Below are 12,878 nucleotides of genomic sequence, written 5' to 3' on the forward strand. Positions count from 1 at the left end.
AACAGTTAAAGCTTGGTTAATGTTGAAATAGTAAATATACAAATATCAACTTCCTTTTAACAGGTAACACTGTTGACATTGCAGAAATGCGACGTGATTTTGCTGTAGATAGGATTGCGAGGTTTTTGTTGGGTCAGTTAAGATTCCTTGCACTAAAAACAGTTGGGTTTTCCAAGACTTCGATTTTTTGCCATCTGGTAGTCATGTCATCATGGTTCTGAAAATTGCCGTTTTGATCAAATGTGTTCTATCGTGCCTTTTTAAAAAAAATTTGTGTGTAAAGTAAGTTACTATAATTGGAAATACTTTTGTAATTATGAAAAAGATAATTTGATTTTCAAATAAGAAAATTGATAGTTTAAAATGATTGTGAAACCCAGTACAATTGTTTTTTTTTTAAATCTGAGTTTCTGCTCTGCGATTTGTATTTTCTCGGTAGAGCTATCATTCCAATATGTTATTTAAGGTCATTTTTAGCAAATAACCCCTTCGTGCGATGCAGAGTCAGTTATTCTTCTGGTGATAAACCTAATTTCTTTGAATATCAGTCGATGTTTTATTTTAATTTATTTCGAATTGTAAAAATGGTCTAGCCTCAGATTAAACGGCATCGTCTTATCAAGCGAAGCACAAGTATAATTCACGGGGAAATAGGCATTATTTCATCAGGTAAGTCTGAGTTTTGTGTAATTAATGTTGACATTAATTTGTAATAAAAAAATAACAAAGCTTATTTTCTAGGTCCTCTGAAAAAGCGTAGACTATTTTTGCAAGATTAAGTTTTTGAAACTTACTGGGAGAGGCATAAAGAGCTATTAATTGTAGTAAAACACGATTCTTCGATATAACAAAACACTAACGTCCAAACTTAAAAGAAGGGAAAGTCTGATTGACATTTCTCTTAGAGGAGTATATTAGAATTAATAATTTAAGAAAAATGAAGCCCAATGTCAACTGCAACTACGTATTCCTTTTTATGGCAGTCATGTAATAATATGAACTGGGCATCTGGTATAGTGTCAGTGCCCTGAAGAGGAGGGGAAGGCGGAGGTCACCCTCAGCCTCTTTTGTTTCTGGAGATGATGAAGATAATGACCAAGGATGACATGGCTGGTTTTCGGACTGACTTTATCTTGGTATATACCTCTGTGACGGGGATGACGGCACAAGTAACATTCACACGGAATAAAGAGGAAATAGACTTTAATTCTCTGGGATGATATTATTAATCCGGAATCGGGCTGTGTCATTCGCGGCTGTTATTATTTATCCTTTGTTTCTGCGTTTAATATATAGTATATATATATATATATATATATATATATATATATATATATATATATATATATATATATATACATATATATATATATATATTATATATATTATATACATAACTATGTCTTACTGTCTATTTAATACGTGTATAATATTAAATATATAAATATATATATATATATATAATAGAATATATATTAAATTATTATATATATATTAAAATATATATTATAATATATATATAATATATATATATTATATATGTAATACATATATTACACATTTATGTGTTATTACTTGCAAAGAGAACCTTCTATCATTAATTTCTCTTTGGAAGTATATATATATATATATATATATATATATATATATATATTATATATATATGTATATATATAATATAATATATATATAGTATATATATATAAATTACTATATGTGTGTTGTGTGTGTGTGTGTGTGTGTGTGTGTGTGGTGTGTGTGTATTACTTCCAAAGAGGACCTCAGTGATATAGGAGGTCCTTCTTTGGAAGTAAAAACGTTTTACGCAGTCAATTTGTGTGTTCTGGAGTATGTATGATATATATATATATATATATATATATATATATATATATATATATATATATATATATATATATGTGTGTGTGTGTGTGTGTGTGTGTAGTGTGTGTGTGTGTGTGTGTATGAAGGGTTTATATTGTTTATATTGAGACTAGAAATACTGAAGCTAGGAAAATTCCAAGACTTTCAGAGTAAAGAGAATATGAAACTTCGTAAAAGTTTAACAATTTAAGATACTAAGCTTCGGTAATATTTGTAGTAAATGCAAAGAGAACAGACTGTGATGGATATGAAATGATTTGCACACAGTTGTGAAGTAGCTTCGTTACCTAGTAGGTACTTGAGGTTTCATGGTTATATTTTTGAGCACTCACACAACACCCATACATATGTATGACGTATGAATGTATTTACACACATATATATACTGTGTTTGTGTTTATGTATGTATGTATATATACACTGAATGCTCTCATACGTTCTTTCATTCCTTCTTCTCCAAGAACTAAAATTGTATCTTCTCCAAATCATATTATAATTCGGTTCGTAGTAGAATTTGCGCACGAAATGGCTCTGGTATTTTGTCAGTTATATAAACATTATTTCCTGAAATTATCCTTGCGCTGCAAACAAGCAGTATTTAAACCATCTCCAGAAAAAGAGTAATGCTTCAACTGTTCAAACTTTCCTACAACTCCTTATGCTTTAAATTGCCAAAGTTCACAAACGTTTGCTCAGTTCACTCTTTCTTTCTCTTAGACCTGTTTGTGTACGGTGCCACATAGGGTTTAAGATGCGTATACAAGCAATAAATTAATTGTTTAATAGCTGAAGCAGTTTTCCTTCACGGCATCGTTCGACCACTGACATATTTTTATTCCAGCTGGGAGCTTTGGCAACCAAGACCCTCCCAGAATCTGCTCTCTTATTCCAGTGGGAATTTATCCTCTCGGCGGGACTGTCTGGGATCTATGCTATCACTAAGATATTTGGTGAACTCTAGCTCAAAATCCAACCCTTGTATAACTGTTACTGTCAATAATCCACTCTTTCAATATTAGTAATGATTCTTGTGACTCTCACGATTGATCCTTTCTTAAATTTTCTGCAATTTTCTGTCGAAACTTCATATTTTGTTTTTCCACCCTAAGAATAGCTGTTATTTTGTATTTTGGTCTCCGCTTTGTGCTTATCGTTTTAACGCCAGAACAAAAGTAAATAATTTTACCATTAGTTTCATTAAGTGTAGGAGTAGCATTTGGTTATAGTCGAAGTTTCAGAGTCTCTTTCGAGATAGCGGTTTGTCAACAGAACATCTTGGTACTTAGTCTTTTTCATACTTTCTTGCAGTAGAGGTGTCTATGTGTGTATAAATAACATTCTAGTCTCCTGTTATTCCGAAGTAAAACGCCCTGCAGTTTTACTTAAAGGTCGGATACACTGTGACCCTACACATTTTCCAAGTTCTTATAAAGTAGTATAAAGTACCATTTGTTTCCAAATTGATTAGCATTTCAGAATAAATGATGACAGTAACCTAATAGAACAATTCAGAAAAGTGATTAAATACATTAGCCGTAACATATTTCCAAATGGTGGAGAAAGGAAGAGAAAATACTACCATCAAATGATTGAAGAAAGGAAGAGAGAATACTACCATCAAATGATTAAAGAAAGGAAGAGAAAATACTACCATCAAATGATTGAAGAAAGGAAGAGAAAATACTACCATCAAATGATTGACATCTAATTTCGAGTAGAATAGCGCGGTTCCTACAAGACGCCCCTGCGAGTGTTAGTTATCGGTCATCATCAAACGAGCAACTCTCGTACTTCCTAGGCCTAAAGTTCTCCTACTGATTGATAGCTACTTTCAGCGTCGGAACTACGAAGTCTGTGGTGACGATTATGGCAGTAAAACATTTTTAGTGTTTTAATGAATTGCAGTCACGATATTAAAAGAAAACATAATCTTGTTACTGGACGTTATCGTACATCATGGAAAGCGCCCAATGAATGTTTTCTGCAAGGTCTAAAGATTTCTTGGTTTTCCGATTACGTCATCTAAAACCACGCGATATGGGAAGGTTTCGGCATCTGGAAAGAGATTGGACGGTTTCTAATGTTCAGGTCACTCCAGGTGGGGCCAGCTTGAAGTTTATGCAATATATAGTTTACCTCTCTCTCTCTCTCTCACTTTTTCTTCATAATTTCGTTGAGAAGTGAAATGTTTTATCTTGAACTTCAGTTTCATTCCGGGAAAATAACTGCATTTTGCTGAGTAGAGAGTAACGGCAGAGCAGAGTTCACGCTAGTACTGGCTTGGGGCCAAATCACATGAACTGAGATTTTTTTTTTTTTTTTTTTTTACTCCTCGCGCGTCTGACAGTGGTGTTTATATATATATATATATATATATATATATATATATATATATATATATATATATATATATATATATATATATATATATATATATATATATATATATATATATATATATATATATATATATATATCATCATAATTCTAAATCACAAACATTATGCCGCCAAATATACAATTTTGGACAAATCTATTTACGAGATGTACAATGCAATAATAATAATAACAACAAAAGTAATAATGACAACACTACTGTCAGTTTTAAATGTAAAGATCAGCCTACAAGAAGTATAATATGGAAGGATATGGAAAGCTCTACAAGAACAGAGAAAAAAAAAAAAAAAAAACACACACACACACACACACACACACAAACACACATATATATATATATATATATATATATATATATATATATATATATATATATATATATGTGTGTGTGTGTGTGTGTGTGTGTGTGTGTGTGTCTCTGTTCTTGTAGAGCTTTCCATATCCTTCCATATTATACTTCTTGTAGGCTGATCTTTACATTTAAAACTGACAGTAGTGTTGTCATTATTACTTTTGTTGTTATTATTATTATTGCATTGTACATCTCGTAAATAGATTTGTCCAAAATTGTATATTTGGCGGCATAATGTTTGTGATTTAGAATTATGATGTTATGTGCTAATCCCGTTGCAGTTAAACGATAACCAAAGACATATTTCAAGAAAAGCGTATCCCTATTTGAAACAATTTCTGTAAGAGTACTCTTTCTCTAGGAAGTGGGATCTACAACGTATACTAAAAACACTTCAACTGTATTTTTCATTTCACTTTCGTCCTGTAGTGTTATGAGACCGATGCATCTGCACGACAACGTTTTTGATTGTTATTTTCCCATTATTTATTTATATTCATGAAATTACAACTATCTTTAAGCGGAGGCTGCACTGTCGTACTCACAAAAACGCACATACTTGTCCACACACGCACACTAAAACGCTGAAGAGGGACTAATATACGTAAATGTTTCCGTGGAGAGGAGAATAATTATGAAATTTCAGAACCTTATTGACACTGACGGGACTTCAGATACACATATGGCAAGTGCATCAATTTGTGCCCGAGTTCTTGCGGACTGATTATTCAGATTATTATTAGCTCTGAATTTCAGTCAAATAAAAGATTCACAACAAAATGAAAACCGTAAAATTATTTTCAGGCTGAGAGAGAGAGAGAGAGAGAGAGAGAGAGAGAGAGAGAGAGAGAGAGAGTTTCTTACGTAACCTTAAGGATTCGTGGAAGAGGGAGAGCAAATTCGACCGCAGAATTTGCCTGTCAAAACGCCGATGATAACATCACTCGTCGAATTATAGGGTGGGGCGGGAGCGTTGACAGGTAGTGCTTGTTAACTGCGGCCGCGGACCGCTCTCAGGTCGAGCTATCCGCTTGTCCTAAAGCATACACACTCCATGACGTATTCATTCGACACGGGGTTTTGAACGCTGATGGGATGTTAGCGTTTGTAACATTGGCTTTCTTGATGCTGAGACGCAGGCGAGAGAGAGAGAGAGAGAGAGAGAGAGAGAGACCCTGTGTATGGGCTCAACTTTTCATTGAGTTCATTCTCTCTCTCTCTCTCTCTCTCTCTCTCTCTCTCTCTCTCTCTCTCTCTCAGTTGGTCTGGAGATTTTTTCTTTTCACTCTTCTTGAGTTTTATTCTGACATATAACGCTTATATTGATCCGGATAATTAGTGCATATATTTCCCATTGCGATGTATTTATGCATTGCTCGACTTCCAATGTCTATGGTCCCGTCAATGTTAAAAACATTGTGACATTTCAAAATTACTCTTTTGAATAGTGAATTGTGTACACAGTTGTTTGTCGACTCATGTGGTTAATAGATAGGTTGGAGAGAGAGAGAGAGAGAGAGAGAGAGAGAGAGAGAGAGAGAGAGAGAGAGAGATTCTTTCTCACCGGCCTCGCAGCGCTTTTGTTATTAACACATACAGCTACCAATTCTTCGTTAATAAACAGCTACCAGTTCTTTGTATCTCTATTAACAAGGGGTGAAACATGTAGTACCTAGATATTATTTGCCTCATGTGAGAGAGAGAGAGAGAGAGAGAGAGAGAGAGAGAGAGAGAGAGAGCAAAAACACGTGAAAATGCATTCTATTATAACCGGAAATTGTATCGCCTCGACGAGGTACTCTTCACCCTACTATTCATGAGACACATTGGCCCCGCAACACTTCTACGATTGCTTAAGGTGACTACTATAATTTGAACGAAATTCTTTGACTTTTTCAGTAGATTTTCATTACTGGGTCATGTACTGGGAGTTGTGTTGGTTGGCCGTACCTTTCAAATTGTGATTTTATTGTTGCGGAGGAGAGCGAGATTCGTTGGCCTGTGAATTATATATGTGCGGGGCCTCTTCCCAGCAACGAAGACTTTTTACAGACTGCAGGTGACGTCCCTCGAAATCTGGGCAGACCTGATCTGAACTTTTTCACTTAAAAACTCTTCTCAACATTAAACTATCTTGGGTGGGAATGTTTTCGATTCAGGGTTGTCTTATGTTGTAACTTGTTCTGGGATAGCTTTGGAAGTATGACGTTTACTGGGGTCATCTTTCCCTTTTAGAATGTACAATTCATTTCACATTAGAGAACGATTTAAGAAAGGTGCTTTTAACGAAACGTAATGGAGTTCTGTTGCCTTATATAGGCAGCATTTTTTTAATAGGAATTCTTTATTGCATGCTTTAAAGTGGCAGTAAACCACAAGTATCCTTAGATAAAATCTGCGATGGAGAATTGCTCGCTGGTTTTGAAAAGCAAGAATGTTGTAATGTTCACTACATGGCAATAACAACATTCCTGAAGCGAAAATGCCGAATACCTGGGCAGACCTGAGTCACCTGCAGGTGCTTGGAATGCAACTGCTGACAAGCACGGCAGGATCAGGTAGTCAAAGAGGGAAGAAAAAATGGGAGAAGATAAAAAGGTGCAATATATCCAGACACCAACTCGTTTTACTGCTTCAGGTGTTTTAGTCTCAGTGGGAAGGGGGTTCAGACCCGACCTTTACATCAGCTAAGAGTGATTTAGTATTTATTTTTTTAGGCGATTGAAGAAGATAGTTCTGCCATTCAGTGGCGAACAATGTTGTTAGCCAGTATGTTGTTTATTCATAAATTTGCTGAGATTCTTTATTTGGAAAGAAACTGCACCTATGGCGGTGGTCGAGTTTTATATTCCAATATATTCAGAGAGGAAACTGGGAAATGTCAGCTGTGCGATCTCTGTGATCATCTTCATTGACAAATTCATGTGGAGCGTTTGAAATAGAACATAGAGTTATTTTTTAAGAATCCACAGAATAAATTTGCATATGTTCGGATAAAGTAAAGGCGGTAGTCTTTTTAGGGGAGAGATGGAAGCCATGTTATCACGTGCTTAAATATCTCTTACATATTGTCCAACGTTCGTAATTGTCCAATGCATCATATACTATTCTTGATTCTCCTGAAGTTCTACATCGCTTTTTTGATCCGATCAATATCACTGTTAAGGTTTCCCTTTATTCCAAATCGCATTTTGAGTAAGCTGTTGGTTATAATTAGATTAAATCTCCTTCACATTATGAATTCTTATTGACGTGATCAATTACATTTATACATTTCATACGAATAAAACAATAAATAATGGTGCATTTTATCACATCAGCAATAGCTAATTGCATGAGGAGAACAACATATGTGTCTCCAAAGAACACATGAGGTTTTGGGGGCAGGAGGTTTAATTAGACCGTAAAGGGCTCCAGTATTGAAATCTATTGGCTCGTTAATTAAGGTTTCCTGCAATGCCCTCGGCTGGTTGTAATATCAGCCAGTCGCATTATGAGATCTTGTGATTGGGATCTTTTGTTTTATATATATATATATATATATATATATATATATATATATATATATATATATATATATATATATATATATATTATGTATGTGTGTGTTTTGTCACATGTACACGCATGACTTTTTAGTATTCCGTTATTCCCAAATATTAAGCCGCAGATATCCTTTAATATCGAATTTACTATCCCTTGGGAGTTTAGAAACAACGATTGACAGTAACTTTGACCACGTCATAGTGAATTCGACATTAAACGATAATTTCTTTTTATATATACATATTTTAGATGCATTATGTGTATATATATACACACACATATATATATATATATATGTGTGTGTGTGTGTGTGTATATATATGACTTTACAGTGGCAGTGCGGTTGAGTAACTTTAAGGCGTGCGACTACAAAGGAAGATCAAAGACACATAGTAAATAGGACGTGAAAGAAATATGTGCACATTTTCGACTTTTTAGAGTCAGAAGAAGGCCCAGTGTTTTCCAATACAACAGAGTTTATGTCATAAAGTGGTTTTGCAAACATTCCCGTGTACCTGGAAGCAGCCTCGATATATGTCATTCATTATATGTCACTCGGCAGATTTTTTTTTTAATATTTTGTGTGAAGTTTCATGTTTTAAGAGATGAATTTTAAGGAAAATAACACAAATCTTAGTATTTATCTACAGTTACTTCCATTTTTTCCGTAGTTACTTTCAATTTTTCCAGTGAATATAGCATTGGTGGAAAATTTCATTACACAATGTGTGGAACTCGTTTTTGTAGTGTTTACGCTAAAATAAAAGTTTTGTGGATGGATTTTGAGAATGGCTCTGAAGTTAATATATGTTTGGTTTGATTGAAAACAATAATGAAATGTTCTTCTTTTAAGTGAAATACTATATGAATAGGCTTACCTATTTATGGAAGGAAAAATTTGCCTCTAATCATAATGTATTACAAATAACACGCTAAGATCATTATAACTGTGGACAATTATTTCCTGCATTATTGCGTATGTGTAATTTATTTATATTAAAATGTAGTTGGCGCATGTGAATTTAAGATTTTACTAAAATAGTGCATTTTTGTGATAAAAGGTCATTGTCTGGTGCCTTTTACATTCTATCCAAAAGGTCGCAACGTAAGATACACATTGATTTAATACGTAAATTTCAAGATGTCATCTTTTCCAAGTGTCTGGAACTTTAATTACACGCTCGATTAATATCACATTTCCCCCATTTTTCTTCCTCTGCCTCATATTCTTATGCATTCATTTACTCTTTGTGTATAGATTATGACTTCAGACACTCACATCAATATAATGAATGTATTATAAATTGGCACAAGGTCCAACTTAGGTTAGACTACATCCTTAAATTAGCTGCTATGTTTTCTGTGAATTTCCCGTAGAATTTATAATTTTCTCATTAATTTTGTCAAATCTACCGTAAATTGAGCTTCAACCAATGCCTCTACACCAGTGGTTTTCAGCCATTTTTGTTCCATACACCCTTTCACCATATACCAGAATGTCACCCACCCCGCTTTCCAAAATTGTCTGCCTCAAAAGATGCATTCCAAATAATATGCAACAAAATACTAACACAAATACACAAGCTAGTGGAGAGAAAGCCCAGCGTGACCTCTCAATAGTGCAGACCGACGCACACTTTTGTGTGGTCCTAAAGCCAGTTTGAGCCTGCCAATGTGTGGTTGCAATCCCCACCCCCCTTCCCCGAAACTCTGAAATTCCCTCTTAGGGTGGAATACCCCCCCCCCTCCCCGGTTGAAAAGCACTGCCCTACACCATAAGAGAGGGTCAATTTGAGTATAAGAATAAGAAATGTCCAACGCTCCATGTGTAGTACTAGCCCGTGATATGTTTTTGTAATCTTTTACTGGCTTCCTATTTACAAATTTCTTCTCTGATTTGACAGATGTGCTGAGGAACACAAGTCTCAAGAAAATGGCTCCTTGTGCGCAGAGTGCGGCCGCTGGCCATTCGGTTCTTCGGTTTCTCGTCCTCATGAGGGTCGTCGGAGCCATGGCAGGTAGGAAATGATTGTTGTTCGTGTTGTTGTTGTTGTTGTAATTTCAATTATCATGACTGTCATCATCATTATTTGAAAGTATTTAATATTATTATTATTATTATTTTATTATTATTATTGTTATTTATTATGATTATTATTATTTTTATATTTTATTATTTATTTTTTTTTTTGCTCTATCACAGTCCTCCAATTCGACTGGGTGGTATTTATAGTGTAGGGTTCTGGGTTGCATACTGCCTCCTTAGGAGTCCATCACTTTTCTTACTATGTGCGCCGTTTCTAGGATCACACTCTTCTGCATGAGTCCTGGGGCTACTTCAGCCTCTAGTTTTTCTAGATTCCTTATTATTATTATTACTATTATTTATTTATTTATTTTTTTATCTATCACAGTCCTCCAATTCGACTGGGTGGTATTTATAGTGTGGGATTCCGGTTTGCATCCTGCCTCCTTAGGAGTCCATCACTCTTCTTACTATGTGCGCCGTTTCTAGGATCACACTCTTCTGCATGAGTCCTGGAGCTACTTCAGCCTCTAGTTTTTCTAGATTCCTTTTCAGGGATCTTGGGATCGGGCCTAGTGTTCCTATGATTATGGGTACAATTTCAACTGGCATATCCCATAACCTTCTTATTTCAATTTTCAGATCTTGATACTTATCCATTTTTTCCCTCTCTTTCTCTTCAACTCTGGTGTCCCATGGTATTGCGACATCAATGAGTGATACTTTCTTCTTGATTTTGTCAATCAACGTCACGTCTGGTCTATTTGCACGTATCACCCTATCTGTTCTGATACCATAGTCCCAGAGGATCTTTGCCTGATCGTTTTCTATCACTCCTTCAGGTTGGTGCTCGTACCACTTGTTACTGCAAGGTAGCTGATGTTTCTTGCACAGGCTCCAGTGGAGGGCTTTTGCCACTGAATCATGCCTCTTTTTGTACTGGTTCTGTGCAAGTGCCGGACATTCGCTTGCTATGTGGTTTATGGTTTCAATTTTCGTATTGCACTTCCTACATATGGGAGAGATGTTAATTTCCGTCTATCGTTCGTTGAACATATCTGGTTCTTAGGGCCTGATCGTGTGCCGCTGTTATCATTCCTTCAGTTTCCTTCTTTAGCTCTCCCCAGGTGTCATCGCTGGCTAGTTCTTTAGTCTGTCTCATGTATTATCCGTGCATTGGTTTGCTGTGCCAGTCCTCTGTTTTGTTTGTCATTCTCCTGTCTCTGTATATTTCTGGGTCTTCGTCTACTTTTATTAGTCCTTCTTCCCATGCACTCTTTAGCCACTCGTCTTCACTGGTTTTCAGATATTGCCCCAGTGCTCTGTTCTCGATGTTGACGCAGTCCTCTATACTTAGTAGTCCTCTCCCTCCTTTGTTTCGTGTTATGTATAGTCTGTCCGTATTTGCTCTTGGGTGTAGTGCTTTGTGTATTGTCATATGTTTCCTGGTTTTCTGATCTATGCTGCGGAGTTCTGCCTTCGTCCATTCCACTATTCCTGCGCTGTATCTGATTACTGGCACTCCCCATGTGTTTATGGCTTTTGTCATATTTCCGGCGTTGAGTTTTGACTTAAGTATCGCCTTGAGTCTCTGCATATATTCTTTCCTGATCGTGTCCTTCATCTCTTGGTGTTTTATATCCCCTCCTTCCATTATTCCCAGGTATTTGTATCCAGTCTCATCTATGTGTTTGATGTTTCTCCCATCTGGTAGCTTTATCCCTTCAGTTCTCGTTACTTTGCCCTTTTGTATGTTGACTAAGGCGCATTTTTCTATTCCAAACTCCATCCTGATGTCCCCAGATACAATCCTTACAGTCTGGATTAGGGTATCTATTTCCTTGATGCTCTTACCATACAGCTTGATGTCGTCCATGAACATCAGATGGTTAATTCTGTTGCCTCTTTTCTTGAGTTGGTACCCGGCATCCATCTTCTGTAGTACTTCTGTCATGGGAATCGTGGCTACTACAAAGAGTAGTGGGGACAGTGAGTCGCCCTGGAAGATCCCTCTCCTGATATTAACCTCTGCTAGTCTTATTCCAGAGCTTGTAAGTATTTTATTCCAGTTGCGCATTGTATTTTTGAGGAAGCTGATGGTGTTTTCCTCTGTCCCATATATTTTCAGGCATTCTATTAGCCATGTGCGTGGTATCATGTCGAAGGCTTTCTTATAGTCTATCCATGCCATGCTTAGGTTGGTTTTCCTTCTCCTACTGTTCTTCATTACCATTTTATCTATCTGGAGCTGGTCTTTTGTGCCCCTACACTTCCTTCTGCAGCCTTTCTGTTGGTGGGGGATGGTGTTTGTCTCCTCCAGGTAGTTGTATAGCCTTTCACTGATGATACCTGTTAGTAACTTCCACATTATTGGTAGGCAGGTGATAGGCCTGTAGTTACTGGCTATATTTCCCTTACTCTTGTCTTTTTGTACTAAGGATGTCCTTCCTGTGGTCATCCATTTGGGTGCATGGTGATTTGAGATACAATGCTGGAGTTGTTCTGCTATTCGTGGGTGTAGGGCCTTGAAGTTTTTGAGCCAGTATCCATGGACTTTATCGGGACCTGGGGCTTTCCAGTTTGGCATTTTCTTTAGTTGGTGTCTGACTGTGTCTGTCGTGATCTCTGTGAATCTTTTTTTTATTCTCCCTGTTTCTTCTTCCTTGACTTCCT

The 12,878-nt window shown here is 36.1% G+C and overlaps 1 protein-coding gene across 6 annotated transcripts in view; it reads left to right on the forward strand.

Annotated features, from left to right (window-relative positions):
* LOC135220723 (interference hedgehog-like) overlaps window positions 1–12,878 on the forward strand; it is a 292,308-nt gene that overhangs the window by 186,066 nt on the left and 93,364 nt on the right. For 4 of the 6 annotated variants that reach the window (XM_064258151.1, XM_064258152.1, XM_064258150.1 and 1 more), the window contains one exon: window positions 10,110–10,197. In XM_064258151.1, the coding sequence (XP_064114221.1) occupies window positions 10,110–10,197 (88 nt within the window). Of the gene's footprint in view, window positions 1–10,083; window positions 10,198–12,878 lie in introns of all 6 variants that reach the window. The other 2 variants (XM_064258154.1, XM_064258155.1) reach the window with 1 other exon arrangement.

The sequence above is a fragment of the Macrobrachium nipponense genome, chromosome 2 (assembly GCF_015104395.2).
Source record: "Macrobrachium nipponense isolate FS-2020 chromosome 2, ASM1510439v2, whole genome shotgun sequence".
NCBI lineage: Eukaryota > Metazoa > Arthropoda > Malacostraca > Decapoda > Palaemonidae > Macrobrachium > Macrobrachium nipponense.